Source organism: Anguilla rostrata, chromosome 11 (assembly GCF_018555375.3).
Source record: "Anguilla rostrata isolate EN2019 chromosome 11, ASM1855537v3, whole genome shotgun sequence".
NCBI classification, from domain to species: domain Eukaryota; kingdom Metazoa; phylum Chordata; class Actinopteri; order Anguilliformes; family Anguillidae; genus Anguilla; species Anguilla rostrata.
This window is the reverse complement of record NC_057943.1, coordinates 26202733-26220856: the sequence shown is the minus strand read 5'-3', so window position 1 is coordinate 26220856 and position 18124 is coordinate 26202733. Positions and strand designations below refer to the sequence as shown.

The window sequence follows — 18124 nt, the reverse complement described above, 5'->3', positions numbered from 1 at the left end:
GAGACCGAAACCGAGTCTCTTCTGGTCACGCCCATATGTCAAAAATACCTCCAGTGTTAACGAAAGTAAGAGACCAGTTTGAGTTTTACAACTTCCTGCTCTGGTTGAAAAGCACCGCCAACGCGTTTAAAAACGTATTTTCTATAACGCAGTTCTTTGAAACGGCTTTTCAAAATTGTGAATGATCTTTTGTATGCCTCATTAAGAAATGTCTGATAACTCGTATATTTTTTTCACCTCTACTGTATATGTTAATGAATGGAAAATGAACGCATTTAATTTAAAAAAAAAAAAAAAAAGCTTCTTTGAAACGGTTGGACAGAGAATGTTGCGTGTGTGACCTCTGAGAAATTTGATTATCCTTAGTACTGTACTGGTAGTCCATCATCAATATCTATCAAATTATACTTTCAACTGTGGACTGATCATGATTATTTAAGAATGGACAAGAAAATATCTTCCCCAGTTACTGAACTGTCTGTCTACAGTGCCATCTCAGAGCTGGGTTCCAACACTCCCAACCAGCTCTCACCATGTTGAGTTTCATGATTATGTTCCAGGGTCAGTATTGGAGAAGGTGATAGTGGGTCAGCCGGTAAGTAACTCATTAATCAGGAAATGAGTCCCCCATGAAACTTTTAGCATTGAATAAGGGCTGGTCCAATCAGAAATGGTGGCAGGTTATCTTAGGGTTATGCCCGTATCTCCAGTGTGTATGAACTGAACCAGTTAGTGAAACATTCCCTTTGTTTTGCTTTTCAGCCCCCACTGGTCCAGGCTATATTTAACAGAAATGCTGAAGAAGTTCAATTATTGTTGCACAAGAAGGAAGAAGTCAATGCACTGGTAAGTGATCATGATGAGACGTTATTTCCCCTGTGAAGAGGCAGTTCTCGTCTGAGTGGGAGTGAGTTCCTGCAGGTTTACTGGTTCCCCAAGCGGGTGTTTGCAACATTGAATAAAGAACAGTTTTTTTTGTCGTCGTCCCCCCCCCCTTTTTCTTCTCGAACCTGTCACACGGCGTAAGTAGCGCTGAAATGTAGGGACCTTTGTCGGTCGTCTCTCAGGGGCACACGCTAACGGCGAGAGGTTGCCCGGTTACCACGAGGGCGGCTTTCAGACGCTGGTGTGGCGCAGCGCGAGTCGCTATTTAAAGTAGGATGTCGGCTGGAGGCGAACCCACGGCCTAGCTGTTGCTAAGCACCTGTAATGCAGTGTGTGTGTTCCCCCCTACTCCGGTCTGTAAGCACTGGATCTGAAGAAATGTGCATAGCATCTTAGTTTTGTTGCAACGGTATTTGTAGTTTAGCGTATTGAGTAGTCATTACTGTTCATATTCATTTAAAATAAATTTTTACCTCCTGTTTTTGTTTTCCGTTTCTGTTATTTTTTTAATTTGGGATTTGCGGCCGTGTTTGCGCAGCTGTCCCAGTGTTGCGCAGTCCACCGGAGAACCGCAGCCCCCATGCAGCTGGCGCGGGCCGACCGCAGGTGTCCCCGTCTGCCAGCGGGGGCGCTCTCGAGCGGCGTGGTGCAGAGGCCCTCCCAGTACAACACCCCTCCATCTGTAACACCCTGACCCTTACTGAGCATGCTCGAGCTAAGAGAAGGGTGCCAGATCCATCACCCTAACTCGGCTCAGGCCACCCACGCTTTCGGCAGTAGCGACCTGTACTGAAGAGCCTCTGTATTGGCCTGTTATTGATTACGTGCCCCCATGCTGCCCGGGCCCACAAGCGATTCATTCTCTTCTGCCCTAGTGTGGAGAAGGCCACCGTCGGGCCAGAACAAAAGTGGGTTTGTCATCCTCACACACAAAGCCAGAGGCCGAGCCAAGGGCCAGGTCGGCTCCGGCCAGCGGTGCGGCCTTTCTTCACTGGCCCACCCCCCAACCCTCCGCCCCGTTGTCTTTTTATCTCCTGGGCATTATCTGCCCAGCTGTGAAGATTGTGTGTGTGTACGGGTGGGTGTGTGCGCATGCATGCATGTACACATGTCTTTATAGGCCCCAGAAGGCATGTGTTGCTAAGGTTTGGAGCTTCATTTGTTCATCTTTGATTTCCTTTCTTTCAGGTTTGGTTGATTTAAGGATGTCTGATCTTGTTAGGTTATCATTAAATATTGTTCCATTTAATCTTACGCGCGCACACACACACACTGATCTCTCTCTCACACATTCACACACACACACACACACACACACACACTCACTCTCTCACACACTGATCTCTCTCTCACACACACACGCTCATACTCGCACACACACTGTGATCTCACTCATGCTCACACACACACACTGTGATCTCACTCTCATGCTCATGCACACACACTGATCTCACTCATGCTCACACACACACACACACACTGATCTCACTCTCATGCTCACACACACACTGTGATCTCACTCATGCTCACACGCACACACACTGCGATCTCGCTCTCATGCTCACACACACACACACTGTGATCTCGCTCTCATGCTCACACACACACACACTGTGATCTCACCTCCATGCTACATCGCACACACACACTGTGATCTGCTCTCATGCTCACACACACACACACTATGATCTCACTCTCATGCTCACACATACACACACACACACACACACTGTGATCTCTCATGCACTCACACACACACACACACACTCACACTGTGATCTCTCTCACACACACACTGATCTCACTCTCATGCTCACACACACACAAACACACACACACTGTGATCTCTCTCTCATGCTCACACACACACACTGTGATCTCTCTCTCATGCTCACACACACACACTGTGATCTCGCTCTCATGCTCACACACACACTGTGATCTCTCTCTCATGCTCTCACACACACACACACACTGTGATCTCGCTCTCATGCTCACACACACACACTGTGATCTCACTCTCATGCTCACACACACACACACACACGCACACTGTGATCTCTCTCTCACACACTACTCTCGCTCTCATGCTCACACACACACACCACACTGTGATTCGCTCTCATGCTCACACACACACACACTCACACTGTGATCTCACTCTCATGCTCACACACACACACACGCACACTGTGATCTCTCTCTCACACACACTACTCTCGCTCTCATGCTCACACACACACACACACTCTCACACACACTACTCTCGCTCTCATGCTCACACACACACACACACTGTGATCTCGCTCTCATGCTCACACACACACACACACACTGTGATCTCGCTCTCATGCTCACACACACACACACACTCACACTGTGATCTCACTCTCATGCTCACACACACACACACACGCACACTGTGATCTCTCTCTCACACACACTGACTCTCGCTCTCATGCTCACCACACACACACACACACACTACTCTCGCTCTCATGCTCCACAACACACACACACACTGTGATCTCGCTCTCATGCTCACACACACACGCACTGTGATCTCGCTCTCATGCTCACACACACACACGCACTGACACACACACTACTCTCGCTCTCATGCTCACACACACACACACACACACACTACTCTCGCTCTCATGCTCACACACACACACACACACTGTGATCTCGCTCTCATGCTCACACACACACGCACTGTGATCTCGCTCTCATGCTCACACACACACTGTGATCTCGCTCTCATGCTCACACACACACACCACACACACACACTACTCTCGCTCTCATGCTCACACACACACACACACACTACTCTCGCTCTCATGCTCACACACACACACGCACTGTGATCTCGCTCTCATGCTCCACCACTGTGACTCGCTCCAGCTCACACACACACACAACTGTGATCTCGCTCTCATGCTCACACACACACACACACTACCACTCAGCTCACACACACACACACTGTGATCTCGCTCTCATGCTCACACACTCACACACACTACTCTCGCTCTCATGCTCACACACACACACACTGTGATCTCGCTCTCATGCTCACACACACACACACACACACACTTATCTCGCTCTCTGCCACACACACACCACACACACCACCACGTTGCATTTGCTCTCATGCTCACACACACACACTGTGCCGCTCTCATGCTCACCCAAAGCACTGTGATCTCGCTCTCATGCTCACACACACACTGTGATCTCGCTCTCATGCTCACACACACACACACACACACACTGTGATCTCGCTCTCTTGCTCACACACTCACACACACTACTCTCGCTCTCATGCTCACACACACACACACTGTGATCTCGCTCTCATGCTCACACACACACACGCACTGTGATCTCGCTCTCATGCTCACACACACACACGCACTGTGATCTCACTCTCATGCTCACACACACACACACACACTGTGATCTCGCTCTCATGCTCACACACACACACACCTTTTGCGCTTGCGGTGTGGCATTTGCTCATGTCCACGTTGCCTGCGGTGTCCCAGAATAGCATGTGGGTTTCTCTGCAGAGCCTTCAGCTCCGGCACACAGCTCTCTGGGTCGCGACTGGCCCGATGGCACGCCGATCGATAGTAAATCAGGCCACTTACGCATTGCTAAAAGCTCATAACCCTCTGCCTGGATATTCCAGTAAGTAATTTATTAAAGAATATTAAGTAGTCATTAAATGGCTCTGTCGGCCTGTACGGTTAACCGTGATTGGCGGGGCAGGACCTGCCGATGCTTTGTAGGCGCACAGTGGAATTGGCTGGGGCTTGGAGGGGTCAGAGGTCAAATATTGATGGCAGTTTCATTCTGGGAAACATTTCAGTATGAATTGGGAATGACTCATTGCCTCTTGCCGCTAGGACATGGCCTTTTCCTGGGAGTGTGCTAATATGAAAAAAGGAACGTGAGATGAGCCCTGGCTCACTGTGCAACCTCTTCGCTGAGCGAACGGAACTGCATCAGGACATCAATATTACGCCGCTCTTCTAGCGTCTTTTGGCACGGTTTTAATCGAAAGCGCATTAAATTAAAGTAAAAGCTACCGCTGAAGTACATTTCCCTAATGATACCATGCGTTTGTGAAAACCTGAACGAACAGCATTGGTTGTAGAATACTGCAGTATCGTGGCTCTCTCACAAATGTGACGTTGTTAAGATGTATTTCTATGGCTGATTTGTTCAGCCATTTCTAAATGCAGCGCTTTTCCCCCCACTTGTTAGCAGTGCAGCTGCGTATCTATAAACGGGGTTGTCACCCGTTGGGCCGCAATAATTTTCTGTAGAAAGAACCTGCTGTCAGGTGCCGCGTAGTAATGAAGGCACGTGCCTGGCGATTAGCTAGATGTCAGTAGCCGCATATTTTAAACCATGTGACAAATGTTAATTACCGTTGCTTACGTTGTTGCGAGTTCTTGACGCGCACTTTGAACTTTCTTTCCAATGTGAAGCACAAAAATAGCCCTCGAATTTAACCGGCAAATTAAGCTTCACGTGCTGAATTTGTGCCTACAAATTAAAAAAACTGCAGGGAAGGAAGCCAGATACAGTATTTGGCTGTGAGGTTAAAAAAAAAAAAAATCCAAATCATTTTACTCTGCTGAAGTACAGTGACTCCCCAGTAAAATGACTTGAATTGGAGAAGGCAAAGGATTTGGAATACTAAAACTAGCTTGATGGTACCGTCATTTAAATTCTCTAGTTTGTGGGGGAAGAATGGGTGTGTGTGCACCAGACATATTTTGTATGTTTACAAGAACAGAAAATCTTTAAGACTGATTATGTCTGATTTCCATTTGCTTTGAAGCATTTCCTACATTTGGTGTGGAAAAAAGTAGTTTTCTGTTTTGTTGAGTAAATGAATGAGTAAATCAGCATTATCAAACATTTTTGTACAAAACCAGTGTCAACTCCGGTAAAATGTCTCATGTTAAGGAACTCCCTACCCTTTGGAATCAAATCCAGGTTGTTGTGGTTTTTGACAACGGAGTGCTGTGTGCACAGCAGTTTAAGAATAACTTGACAAACATTTACATTTTTAAAAAATAAATATTTGAACTTTCAGAAGAGAGGCTTTGAAGTCTGATTCAAGTGTCTTGTAGGTAATTTTGAGAACTCTGAATGTCGGAGTCTCCTTTAAACACTGCACGCATTTTAAATAATTCTAAATTATAAAAATAATTGTAAATATGAGGCCTCTGGGGGTTTGGAATGAAGCCTACCTTGACGGGGGAGTATTGCTGAAATGTCTGGCTGTGTTTTGGAAAATATTGCAGATGCTGTTACGTTGGTCATTTGTTAATGAAAATAAAGAGGGCCTCTGAAGTAGGGGGGTGGTTGTAGACAAAACAAAAAAAAACGAAATGGCGCTTTGCGGATCAGTGAGCGGTTTCCTGGCTCGGCCTGTCCCCCTCGGCCCGCGGAACCACCCGGCTCGATCACGCCCGTCATGAGTCATACCATCCCTCCGCATTCCAGGAGGGGTAGCTGCAGAGTGGTCACGTGACTTCTGCCGACGGGGAGAGGATGAGGATTGGCCCTTTGCATCAGAATTTTAAAAATAGGGTGCCAGGCCTGAGGCCCGGGAGTGGATATCGACATCACTGATGTCAAACTTTAAGCATGATAGATGGCAAAAATTCGCTCACTATCTCTGCCAATCATGCCGTTAGCCCCAGTGCTATGATATCCTCTCTTCCAACTGAGTTTGCTGACAAAATGCTGCTTCATCCCGCTGCTTTTTTATTTTGGCTACTACACTGTGTTTAACATGACGAAGTCTGGGGGATGTTAAGAGGATTACAGCAAAGCCAAATAAAAGGTTGTGGTAACAGTAGGATAGAAATGGCTTTCCCGTTCATTGAAATTAATTCAATAAATGGGCTTGGTTGTTGGAGAGCTTGTCAGTTGTGATTTATGTGTCCAATTAGTCAGAGAGCTCGCTACCAGGATTGTAAACGTCTAATGTGCCTATCATTGAAAACATAGCTAGATATATTTTCAGTAATAAAACATTAATAGTCGCTAGTTAAATGTTAGCAGATGGAAGTGCATACTAGCTGAGTGCAGTGTGCTGGACATTTTTCTCCTGTAGGTGGCGCAGCAGAGCCCCCCGTTTTGGCTCAGAGAGGTGCCAGTAGCACAGGAGAACGAGCGGGGATTTATTGAGTGGAGGTCGATGCTCTGCCTCTTGCTCTTCCCTAAAACCAATAAGCTTGGGACTAATCCCCGCCCTGTGCTCTCTCTCTTAGAATCGAATGAGCTGGGGACTAATCCCTGAATTTGCTCATCCCTAAAACCAGCTAGTGGAGAACTAATCCCTGCCCCCTGCTCTCCTCCCCCCCCCCCAGGACCAAGAGCGCCGGACTCCTCTACATGCTGCTGCTTGTCTGGGCGATGTCCATATAATGGACCTCCTCATTAATTCAGGTAGAGTTCGTGTGTCTGTGTGTCTACCTGCTGTGTGTGAGAGTGTGTGTGTGTTAACGTCTCTTCCCTCCTTCCTCCAGGTGCTAGTGTTAATGCTAAGGACCATGTGTGGCTGACCCCACTGCATAGGGCAGCTGCATCCCGCAATGAAGTAGGTCAACATTTTTTATTTACTAGGGAAAATGATTTTAATCTACTGTTCTTCGATAGAACACTGACTTGACGTTATTGTCTGACAGTGGCATGCAAACACTTTGGCCCCCTGGCCAAATTTCATGTTTTGTAGGGGTTAGGCAAAAAAGTTGCAGAAAATAGCTGAAACAGCAACCAGACACTCACTCTAGTCCCTCATTCCAGTTGAGCAGTCAGCCAGAGTTCCCCGTCATTTGCATAACTTAGTATTAAAATGAAATGTGATCTTCGGTCAAAATGGTCTCTCAATATGTTTTCTACTACGGATAGTTAGCTAACCGTCTACTCCCGTTCGAAACTGCAGTTATCCTGTTGTAGCAAAACTGTAGCGAAGTGTCTTCATTTTGATGACACTTTCTAAATGCAATAAGTATGGCACACGTTTACACCGAACTGCCTAGCTAGCTGTAACGTGTGTTGTGGACGCCCTTCTCCCCCACCAGAGGGCAGTAAACCTGCTGCTACGCCAGGGCGCCGAGGTGAACGCGCGGGACAAGTTCTGGCAGACGCCGCTGCACGTGGCGGCCGCCAACCGGGCCACGCGGTGCGCCGAGGCGCTGCTGCCGCAGCTGAGCAGCGTCAACGTGGCCGACCGCACCGGCAGGACCGCGCTGCACCACGCCGCGCACAGCGGGTACCTGGAGGTGCGGAGGGCTGGCGGGCGCGGGGGGTGGGGCTGGGCCGGCGGACTGGGGTTTACAGAGAGGGACAGTTGGCTTCTCAGGTGGGGAGGGAGTGTTTTGTGTGGATGGGGTTGTAAGTTTGGCTCAGTCGTTCTGTATCATAATCCATGTACTGATCATCCCTAGACCATTTTTAGATGAAGTTATTTCTAATTATAGCAGTTGGCTGGCTGGATGCTGCTGCGCCGTGTGATTCAGTGAGATTGTATCAGTTATTGGAGATGATGTTCAACTGATCATGTTGTTCTCTCTTATGCGCACCTTCTACCCCCAGATGGTAAAGCTGCTTCTGAACAAAGGGGCCAATCTGAGCGCGTGCGATAAGAAGGAGAGGCAACCAATCCACTGCGCTGCCTACCTGGGTGAGAGGCCACGCCCCCTACCCGCTCAGACACCCACATCACATGATTTGTGCGGAGTGCATGTGTTCATCTTACCACACACACACACACACACACATAAATTGACATTGAGCTCTCCTTCAGATTCAGATAAATTCAGATTCTGGCTTTTAGTGTAGTATACCTGATGTCTTAAATTCATTGTCCAAGAGCTGATGTAACTAATGGATAATGTAATTTGACACAGAACCTCATCCAGAGCTATGTACCATGTATTACCGGATGAAAATTTGAGACAGAATGAGGAGATAATTGAATAACTGGAAAGCCAGTTAGATTGTACCGTAGACCGTATAAAAATTGTACTGATCAGATGACTGAAGGATTTGATTGACAGTGCTGTTCAGTGGTGTGTCAGAGCTCCAGCTTTGCCCTCCTATTGTAATCCAGTCAGAATCAGCATTCACTAGCACGCCCCCTCCCTCCCGGACCAATCAGGGTGGAGCATTCGCTGGGTGGGCCGAGCTGACGGCCCCGCCCCTTCTCCCTCCCCCACAGGGCATTTGGAGGTGGTGAAGCTGCTGGTGTCTCGGAGTGCGGACGCGGTGTGCAAGGACAAGCGCGGGTACACGCCCCTCCACGCCGCGTCCGCCAGCGGCCAGATCGACGTGGTCAAGTACCTGCTGCGGCTGGGGGCCGAGGTGAGCCCCGCCTAAACCTAACCCCGCCCCCGCAGAGGGCTGTCAGTCAGTACTTCCTGTGATGTACATTTCTGTAATGATCAATCAGAAACTGCTAATGGAAATGCTCCTTTTCGGACCCTATGTAATTCTGGCACCTGTAGTATTTGACACAGGTTGTAACCTGAGTGCAAAAGCTCTTGACGTGTATGCTTTTGACCTACCCCATTCCTCTGGTTGGCCTTAGTTATCACATTAAGGAAAATCAGTGTTTGCCAAGTTAGTTAAGAACCAGGCTGTATTGCGTAACATTTCCAAATATTCAGGGCAGCATCACCCACCAGCTTTAAAGACATCCCATTTCTCAGAATATCTTAAAATGAATCTTTTGTAGCCTCAGAAAGTGAGCTTACATTGTGTATATTTCTTTGGCAGTATTAATCCAGGTTTTTAAAGTTGGAAGGGTCTTTTTGATGCCAGCAGTGGGTGGTTGTTGTTTTCTTGCTAGGTGCTAGAAACATTTTAATATGTTCCTACCAGATTGAGGTCTGACAGAGCACAGGTCTTTCGCAGTGGACCGTATTGTAGCTCAGCATTGCTACAGACCAGAGAGATCCCAAAAGCACAGTCTACCTCTGGGGAAAATGTTTTATGTGATTTTCCCATCTAATGCAGAGTGTCCGGTTATATCTGAGAAGGGCTGCAGGCTTCTGGCCCAGCACTAAAACGCCTGATTGGACTAATCTGCTAATGGTGGTCGTTGATCAAGACCTGGATTTGCTGAATAAGCGTTTTTTAGTGCTGAAGAGCCTGGCACCCACACCAGCCCTGGACACTGATCCCGTGGGGGAAACGGTTTCCCTAGCCACTCAGCATATTCACCGGCTGCCTGCTTGATAGTTTCTAGTTCATGTAGAAATGATTGTAACTACATTTGGGTGGAAGACATTTGCAGAATTTTTAGCAGCTGTGTTGAGATGCATTTGAGGCCCTGGGCAAGAGCAAGTTTTTTCAGCTTCATAATGGCCTGATTAGTTCTTATATTGTTTTTTTTTTTTGCATGTGCATGTTTCTGATTTTATCTGTTAAACCCCCCCCCCCCCCCCTTTAGAAGATCCTATCCTCAGATTGGTTGCCAGGTTGTTTATGAGGGCTAAATGTACACAACTTTATTATCTTTAACAAGATTAAATGATAATGATTCGAAGATAAAATCCACATGAGATGTTGGTACTCACGTAACGCTGTGAGCAACACCACACACTAGCTATGTAGCTAACGGCGCTCTAGAAAAGCTGTTGCGTTTAGCTAGCTGTTGGGTACATTTTTACCAATTTAAGGTTTAAACCGTAAGTGATTATCATCCTGGTGGTTCATCTGACCCTGACCCGACCCCTCCTCTCCCCCAGATCGACGAGCCCAACGCCTTCGGGAACACGGCGCTGCACGTGGCCTGCTACATGGGCCAGGAGGCCGTGGCCAACGAGCTGGTCAACCGCGGCGCCAATGTCAACCAGCCCAACGTGCGCGGCTACACCCCCCTGCACCTGGCCGCCGTCTCCACCAACGGCGCCCTCTGCCTGGAGCTGCTGGTCAACAACGGCGCCGACGTCAACATGCAGGTCAGGGGAGGGCGGGGCCTGCCCGTGTCTTGGTGGGATTGGTCGGTTGAGCACCTGCGGTCCTGACGCTCCAGCTCTGTGTGAGGCGCTCTGCCCCACTGGGACGGCCGTGCCGCTCTGCTGGAGGACTGCAGGGAGAAAGGCTGTGACAGGCCTTCTAGTTGGAACTGGATGAAAAAGTATAGCCTGAATAATGAAACTGTGTTTCTGGGACTGCAGTCTGCCGGAATACATTGAGTATTTTGCCTGACTGATTATTTAATGGCTCTGTTGGTTTTGAGTGTGATTACACTGGTTTGATGGCTGTATTGGTTTTTGTTTACTGTGCTTTAATGGCTATTGGTTTTTGAATATTGCAGTTTAATGGCTGTTAGTTTTTGTGTGATTATTATTGTGATTATTTAATGGTTGTGTTGTATTGCGGTGTAACGGCGTTTTGATTTTCAGTGATTAGTGTGTGATGGTTGTGGGCTGACGGCTGTGCGTTTCCCCCGCAGAGTAAAGAAGGGAAGAGCCCTTTGCACATGGCCGCCATTCACGGCCGGTTCACACGCTCCCAGATCCTCATCCAAAACGGTGAGGGTCCCCCGCCGCGGGGAACGCGAGGCGACACACTTACTGAGCGTTTGAGCGCCAATCGCATCTCTCTCTCACACGTTCTCACGCTCTCTCTCTCTCTGTCTCGCTCTTTTTCTCTCGCTCCCTCTCTCTCTCCCTCTGTCTCTCAGGCGGAGAGATAGATTGTGTGGATAAATATGGCAATACTCCTCTTCACGTTGCTGCTAAGTACGGCCATGAGCTGCTGATCAGCACCCTGATGACCAACGGTGCTGACACAGCCAGGTGAGGGGTGGGGCCTGAGGCTTTGGGTGTTCAGGCCCAACAGACCCAACGAAGGGCTGAACGTGCTCCTCCTTACTCTCTGTCCGTTTGTCCGTCTGTCCGTGCAGGCAGGGGATCCACGGGATGTTCCCGCTGCACTTGGCCGTGCTCTATGGGTTTTCAGACTGTTGTCGCAAGTTACTCTCCTCAGGTGAGACCACCCGTGAAACCGACTGCTCGTCGGCATGGCAACGGTTCTCTGCATGCAATCTTTCGTCCCAGCATGCCGTTGCTAAGCAATTTCATTGAGATTTTGTTGTCCTGGATATGTGACCGAAACTAATTTGTCTAGCTGCCCCTTCAGTAAAAGCCATGCACATACCCCTGTCCTAGCACAGTCTGTTCTAGAACGTTCTCATCTTCTCATCGGCTGTTTGTTTGTTTCTATGGTGACCCCGCAGGTCAGCTGTACAGCATTGTGTCGTCTCTGAGCAACGAGCACGTGCTCTCAGCCGGATTCGACATAAACACTCCGGACAACTTCGGGAGGACCTGCCTGCACGCTGCTGCCTCTGGGGGGTGAGCCGGGGAACCGCGGCAACGCCGTGACTGACGCCTCGTCCGCCCTATGAGCTCTTCTACTGGATGTGGAAAGCCTCTCTCTAATATGGTTCCTTTCCTTTTCCTTCTCTCTGCAGAAACATTGAATGTCTTAACTTGCTGTTGAGTAGCGGTGCTGACTTGAGCAGGAAGGACAAATTGGGAAGGTGAGCTTCTGCTGCTTAAAACTGTGTTTAAGTGCTTATTGGCTCGTCTGTGTTGGCATTTTTTATCCATTTTAAAGGTAGACCCCGTATAACCAAAAAAAGTGGGGCGATGCCACAGGTAGTTCAGAACTGAGCAGCTACTGAAGTGTATGTAAAACTAGCTATTCTTCATTTTTTTTATTCTGATAGAACAAAATGAACTAATGCTAGTTTTATGTATGCTGTAAGTATCTTGTGGAAGAACATGCTTTGGTGGTCATTAGGTCAGTATTGTCTGCTTTTGATGTCGAGTGACTGTTTGTGCTGGTATTGAGCATATCTGTGTTTGAGTGCGTCAGTGCTGGTACTGAGCGTGTCTGTTAGTGAGTCAGTGCTGGTACTGAGCGTGTCTGTTAGTGAGTCAGTGCTGGTACTGAGCGTGTCTGTTAGTGAGTCAGTGCTGGTACTGAGCGTGTCTGTTAGTGAGTCAGTGCTGGTACAGAGCGTGTTAGTGAGTCAGTGCTGGCACTGAGCGTGTTAGTGAGTCAGTGCTAGTACTGAGCGTGTTAGTGAGTCAGTGCTGATACTGAGCGTGTTAGTGAGTCAGTGCTGTTGCTGAGTGTGTCTGAGTGAGTCAGTGCTGATACTGAGCGTGTTAGTGAGTCAGTGCTGGTATTGAGCGTGTCTGAGTGAGTCAGTGCTGATACTGAGCGTGTTAGTGAGTCAGTGCTGTTGCTGAGTGTGTCTGAGTGAGTCAGTGCTGATACTGAGCGTGTTAGTGAGTCAGTGCTGTTGCTGAGTGTGTCTGAGTGAGTCAGTGCTGATACTGAGCGTGTTAGTGAGTCAGTGCTGTTGCTGAGTGTGTCTGAGTGAGTCAGTGCTGATACTGAGCGTGTTAGTGAGTCAGTGCTGGTACTGAGCGTGTTAGTGAGTCAGTGCTGTTGCTGAGTGTGTCTGAGTGAGTCAGTGCTGATACTGAGCGTGTTAGAGAGTCTGTGCTGGTATTGAGCGTGTCTGAGTGAGTCAGTGCTGGTATTGAGCGTGTTAGTGAGTCAGTGCTGATACTGAGCGTGTGCGTTTTGGCTGCAGGACTCCACTGCACTACGCGGCGGCTAACGGGAACTCGGCGTGCACGGTGGCGCTGGTGAGCACCGGGGCCGATGTCAACCAGCCCGACAGTAAAGGCTGCACCCCCCTGCACTACGCTGCTGCTGCTCAGGCCTTCTGCCGGTGAGCCTGCGCCCCTCAACACACGCACCCTATACACACACACTCACACAAACACACACACACGTGCACACTCACATGCACACACACACGTGTGCACGCCCACATGCACTCACACAGAGATGAATCTCTCCATAACCGAGCTGCTTTTATCTGATCTCTGACGCCTGATATTAAAGCATGATGTACCTGTGGTCCTGGTGACCGGGCACGGTTGTAGACTGTGCTGTATGTCCATGCTGTAGAGGGTTTGTGATGTGACGTATGCACACGTCTGCTGGTGTTGCAGATTGGACAGGAATTCCACCGGGGCCCATCTGAGTGAGGAGGACAGGGAGAAGGAGACGTTTTTGTGAGTATGCCGTACCCCGTCCCATGTCTGTGGCCTGACCTTCCCCCCCCCCCCCCCTTGCTGCTGTGGCTGTGGTATCTGCCACACCCACGGATTGAGCGCGCTAATGGCGGTAGCCTGGCGCATTAGCACTCTCCCCAGTGCCCGGGTGGAGCAGGGAGCTGTTCTGATTTATTCATGCAACAGGACCCTCTATCTGCTCTCTGTCTGATTCGAGTGTCTCTGTGTCTGTCTCTGTGTGTGTGTGTGTGTGTGTGTGTGTGTGTGTGTGTGTGTGTGTGTGTGTGTGTGTGTGTGTGTCTGCGTCTGTGTGCCTGCGTGTGTGTGACCGTGCGTTTGCAGCTGTTTGGAGCACTTGCTAGATAACGGCGCGGACCCGTCTGTGCGCAACGTCAAGGGTTACAGCGCCGTCCACTACGCGGCTGCGCACGGCAACAAGCGCAACCTGGAGCTGGTGAGTGCCGGCACACCCGCTCCGCGTCGCCGCCTGCAGGCCGGTCCCTGAATTACACGGCCGTACTGCTCAGTAGGGCCACTCACCCGCATGCGAGCGCTTCACACACATGATGTAAAACACCAGATGCTAAGATTTGGCTCTTTTTAGCGATCCTCAGTTCAGCTCCGCTTGCATTTGCTCATTACTATGGTAGGCCCCTAATGCCGAATGCCGCTCTGTGTTTGTCTCTTCCTTCCGCAGCTCTTGGAAATGTCCTTCAACTGTCTGGGAGATGTAGAGAGCAGCGTTCCGGTTAGCCCCCTGCACTTAGCTGTGAGTACCCAACACTGCGACTCCCCTGACCCCTCTGACCCACCCAACACTCCCGGCACTCGGCCGTGTGAGGCGTAGGCCTTTTCACGCTTAACAGCGAGGGCAGGGATCTCACCCAGGTCACCACCAGTGTGCACCTCCTTTAGCTTCGGCGGAGAGGGAAATTATTGAATTGGCGTGGAGAAAGGCAGGACTTTGCCAAGACACCAGGGAACCCCATAGTCTCTGAGTACCATGGGATCTTCAATGACCACAGCGACTCAGTACCTTGTCTTCTTATCGCACTGGGGTGTTGGGGTTTGGTTTTCTGCCCCCTACTGGTTGGTTAGCAGCACTTCCGGTACCGGCTTAGTTTTCCCGGGTCTCCAGCCCTCGGCTGCTTAGCGTGGTCCGTTAGGCAGCAGCAGGGCGTGTGGTGGGACGGCTGCTGACTGAGTCTCTCCGCAGGCCTACAACGGTCACTGTGACGCGCTGCGCGTGCTGGCAGAGACGCTGGTGAGCCTGGACGTGCGGGACGGCGGGGGCCGCACCGCGCTCTTCCTGGCCGCCCAGCAGGGACACGCCCCCTGCGTGGAGCTCCTGCTGGCGCACGGGGCCTCCTGCCTCCTCAAAGAGGGCCGGCGGAAGTGGACCGCGCTGCACGCCGCAGGTACGAGTGTGTGGGAGCGTGAGTTGAGTGTTTTGAGTGTGCGCTTGAGAGTGTGCGCTTGTGTGCACTCACATAACCCGTGTGCTCTGAGAGTATCTGAGTGTGGCTCTGTCTTCCCGCTGGTCAGCCGCCAACGGCCACACGGAGTGCCTGCATCTGCTGATCGACAGTGGGGAGAAGGCCGACATCACAGACATCACGGACCTGCAGGGACAGTGAGTGTCTCCTTCCCACAATGCACTGCCAGTACTGTTCTCCCTGCTGGAGGCCTGCATGTACACTGAAGCCTAAAGTTCAAGCCTTTTCTGTGCTGCTGCAGTAGTGATGCTAATGCTAAAGCTCAGGCTGTTTCTGTGCTGCTGCAGTAGTGATGCTGATGCTAAAGCTCAGGCTGTTTCTGTGCTGCTGCGGTAGGGATGCTAATGCTAAAGCTCAGGTGTCTCTGTGCTGCTGCGGTAGGGATGCTAATGCTAAAGCTCAGGTGTTTCTGTGCTGCTGCGGTAGGGATGCTAATGCTAAAGCTCAGGTGTCTCTGTGCTGCTGCGGTAGGGATGCTAATGCTAAAGCTCAGGCTGTTTCTGTGCTGCTGCGGTAGGGATGCTAATGCTAAAGCTCAGGTGTCTCTGTGCTGCTGCGGTAGGGATGCTAATGCTAAAGCTCAGGCTGTTTCTGTGCTGCTGCGGTAGGGATGCTGATGCTAAAGCTCAGGCTGTTTCTGTGCTGCTGCGGTAGGGATGCTGATGCTAAAGCTCAGGCTGTTTCTGTGCTGCTGCGGTAGGGATGCTAATGCTAAAGCTCAGGCTGTTTCTGTGCTGCTGCGGTAGGGATGCTAATGCTAAAGCTCAGGTGTCTCTGTGCTGCTGCGATAGGGATGCTGATGCTAAAGCTCAGGTGTCTCTGTGCTGCTGCGGTAGGGATGCTAATGCTAAAGCTCAGGTGTCTCTGTGCTGCTGCGGTAGGGATGCTAATGCTAAAGCTCAGGCTGTTTCTGTGCTGCTGCAGTAGTGATGCTAATGCTAAAGCTCAGGCTGTCTCTGTGCTGCTGCGGTAGGGATGCTAATGCTAAAGCTCAGGTGTCTCTGTGCTGCTGCGGTAGGGATGCTAATGCTAAAGCTCAGGCTGTTTCTGTGCTGCTGCGGTAGTGATGCTAATGCTAAAGCTCAGGCTGTTTCTGTGCTGCTGCAGTAGGGATGCTAATGCTAAAGCTCAGGCTGTTTCTGTGCTGCTGCGGTAGGGATGCTAATGCTAAAGCTCAGGTGTCTCTGTGCTGCTGCGGTAGGGATGCTAATGCTAAAGCTCAGGTGTCTCTGTGCCGCTGTGGTTGAGATGCTGATGCTAAAGCTCAGGGGTCTCTGTGCTGCTGCGGTAGGGATGCTAATGCTAAAGCTCAGGCTGTTTCTGTGCTGCTGCGGTAGGGATGCTAATGCTAAAGCTCAGGTGTCTCTGTGCTGCTGCGGTTGCTGCTAAAGGCTGAAGCGGAACATGTGGTGCTGTTGCAGGACTCCCTTAATGCTGGCTGTGCTGGGCAGCCACACTGACTGCGTTCACCTGCTGCTGGAGAAAGGAGCCACAGCCGACGCCGGGGACAAGAGAGGAAGGACAGCCCTGCATCGGGTGGTGGGTTACTCCGGATTAATGTAGAGTGTGTGTGTGTGTGTGTGTGTGTTACTCGGGATTAATCTAGAGTGTGTGTGTTTGTGTGTGTGTTACTCTGGATTAATCTAGAGTGTGTGTGTCTGTGTGTGTGTGTATCACACCAAGAAATGATTTACGAAAAGATGTGATTAGACATGATTAAACAGTGTGTCTGTAGACCTGCATTAGCAGAGGAGTAAGCGGTGTGTCTCCCCCTACAGGCCGTGATGGGCTGTGAGGAATGCGTGCTGGCCCTGCTGGACCACAGCGCCTTGGCGCTCTGCCGCGACTCGCAGGGCCGCACGCCGCTGCACCTGGCGGCCTCCTGCGGGCACGCCGAGCTGCTGGGCAGCCTGCTGCAGGCCGCCGCCCACTCCGACCCCCTGGACTGCCTGCTGGACTACAGCAGCTACACCCCCACACACTGGGCTGCCTACCACGGTGAGCGGCGCGGTGGAGCGGGTCCTCCCGCCGACCGCTGTACGGGCTGCAGGAAAGCACAGCTGGGGGAGAGTGATACGCAGCTGGCTGTGATTGCACTCGTATAACAGTGCTAGATGCGCTTGGTACTCCTAATAGTTACTGTCTGTTATCAGTGATGGTAATGCCTGTTCTGTCAGTCGCTGTTATCAGTGTACAGCTGTCATTTTCTTCCTTCCCTGCTGGACATGACTTGAGCTTTTGTCTTCTCAGGCCATGAAGACTGTTTGGAAGTTTTACTTGAACACAAACCATTTAGTATCCAGGAAGGAAACCCTTTCACCCCATTGCACTGTGCTCTGTGAGTACGCCGACGTCCCCGCTTTACCTGCTTCCGTTCTTTACACGTATGTGTGTGTGTGTGTGTGTGCGTGTGTGCGCGCGTGTGTGTTTGTGTGTGTGTGTGTGTGAGAGTGCGTGTGTGTGTGTGTGTGTGTGTGTTTGGAGGAAGAGGGGGTTGTGAAAGCTCTTTATTTCTATTAAACTCTGGGCATTTCATGTTCAGCTCCACTGCCTGTGCTCTTGTGTTTGGCGCAGTACGGTAACGGGCCGCTC

At 50.3% G+C, this 18124-nt stretch overlaps 1 protein-coding gene across 2 annotated transcripts in view; it reads left to right on the top strand.

Annotated features, from left to right (window-relative positions):
- The window catches only part of ankrd52a (ankyrin repeat domain 52a), a 36512-nt gene that overhangs the window by 1853 nt on the left and 16535 nt on the right, over positions 1–18124 (top strand). For both annotated transcript variants that reach the window (XR_010324107.1, XM_064299038.1), the window contains exons 2-22: positions 763–846; positions 7293–7371; positions 7452–7522; positions 8007–8207; positions 8521–8608; positions 9146–9288; positions 10677–10889; positions 11387–11465; positions 11618–11732; positions 11840–11922; positions 12173–12290; positions 12410–12478; positions 13547–13687; positions 13974–14036; positions 14379–14490; positions 14734–14805; positions 15253–15454; positions 15582–15669; positions 16954–17071; positions 17311–17530; positions 17783–17870. Coding sequence is in view for 1 of the 2 variants with exons in the window: in XM_064299038.1 (XP_064155108.1) it covers positions 763–846; positions 7293–7371; positions 7452–7522; positions 8007–8207; positions 8521–8608; positions 9146–9288; positions 10677–10889; positions 11387–11465; positions 11618–11732; positions 11840–11922; positions 12173–12290; positions 12410–12478; positions 13547–13687; positions 13974–14036; positions 14379–14490; positions 14734–14805; positions 15253–15454; positions 15582–15669; positions 16954–17071; positions 17311–17530; positions 17783–17870 (2447 nt within the window). In the remaining variant the exon portion in view is untranslated. The remainder of the gene's footprint in view (positions 1–762; positions 847–7292; positions 7372–7451; positions 7523–8006; positions 8208–8520; positions 8609–9145; positions 9289–10676; positions 10890–11386; positions 11466–11617; positions 11733–11839; positions 11923–12172; positions 12291–12409; positions 12479–13546; positions 13688–13973; positions 14037–14378; positions 14491–14733; positions 14806–15252; positions 15455–15581; positions 15670–16953; positions 17072–17310; positions 17531–17782; positions 17871–18124) is intronic.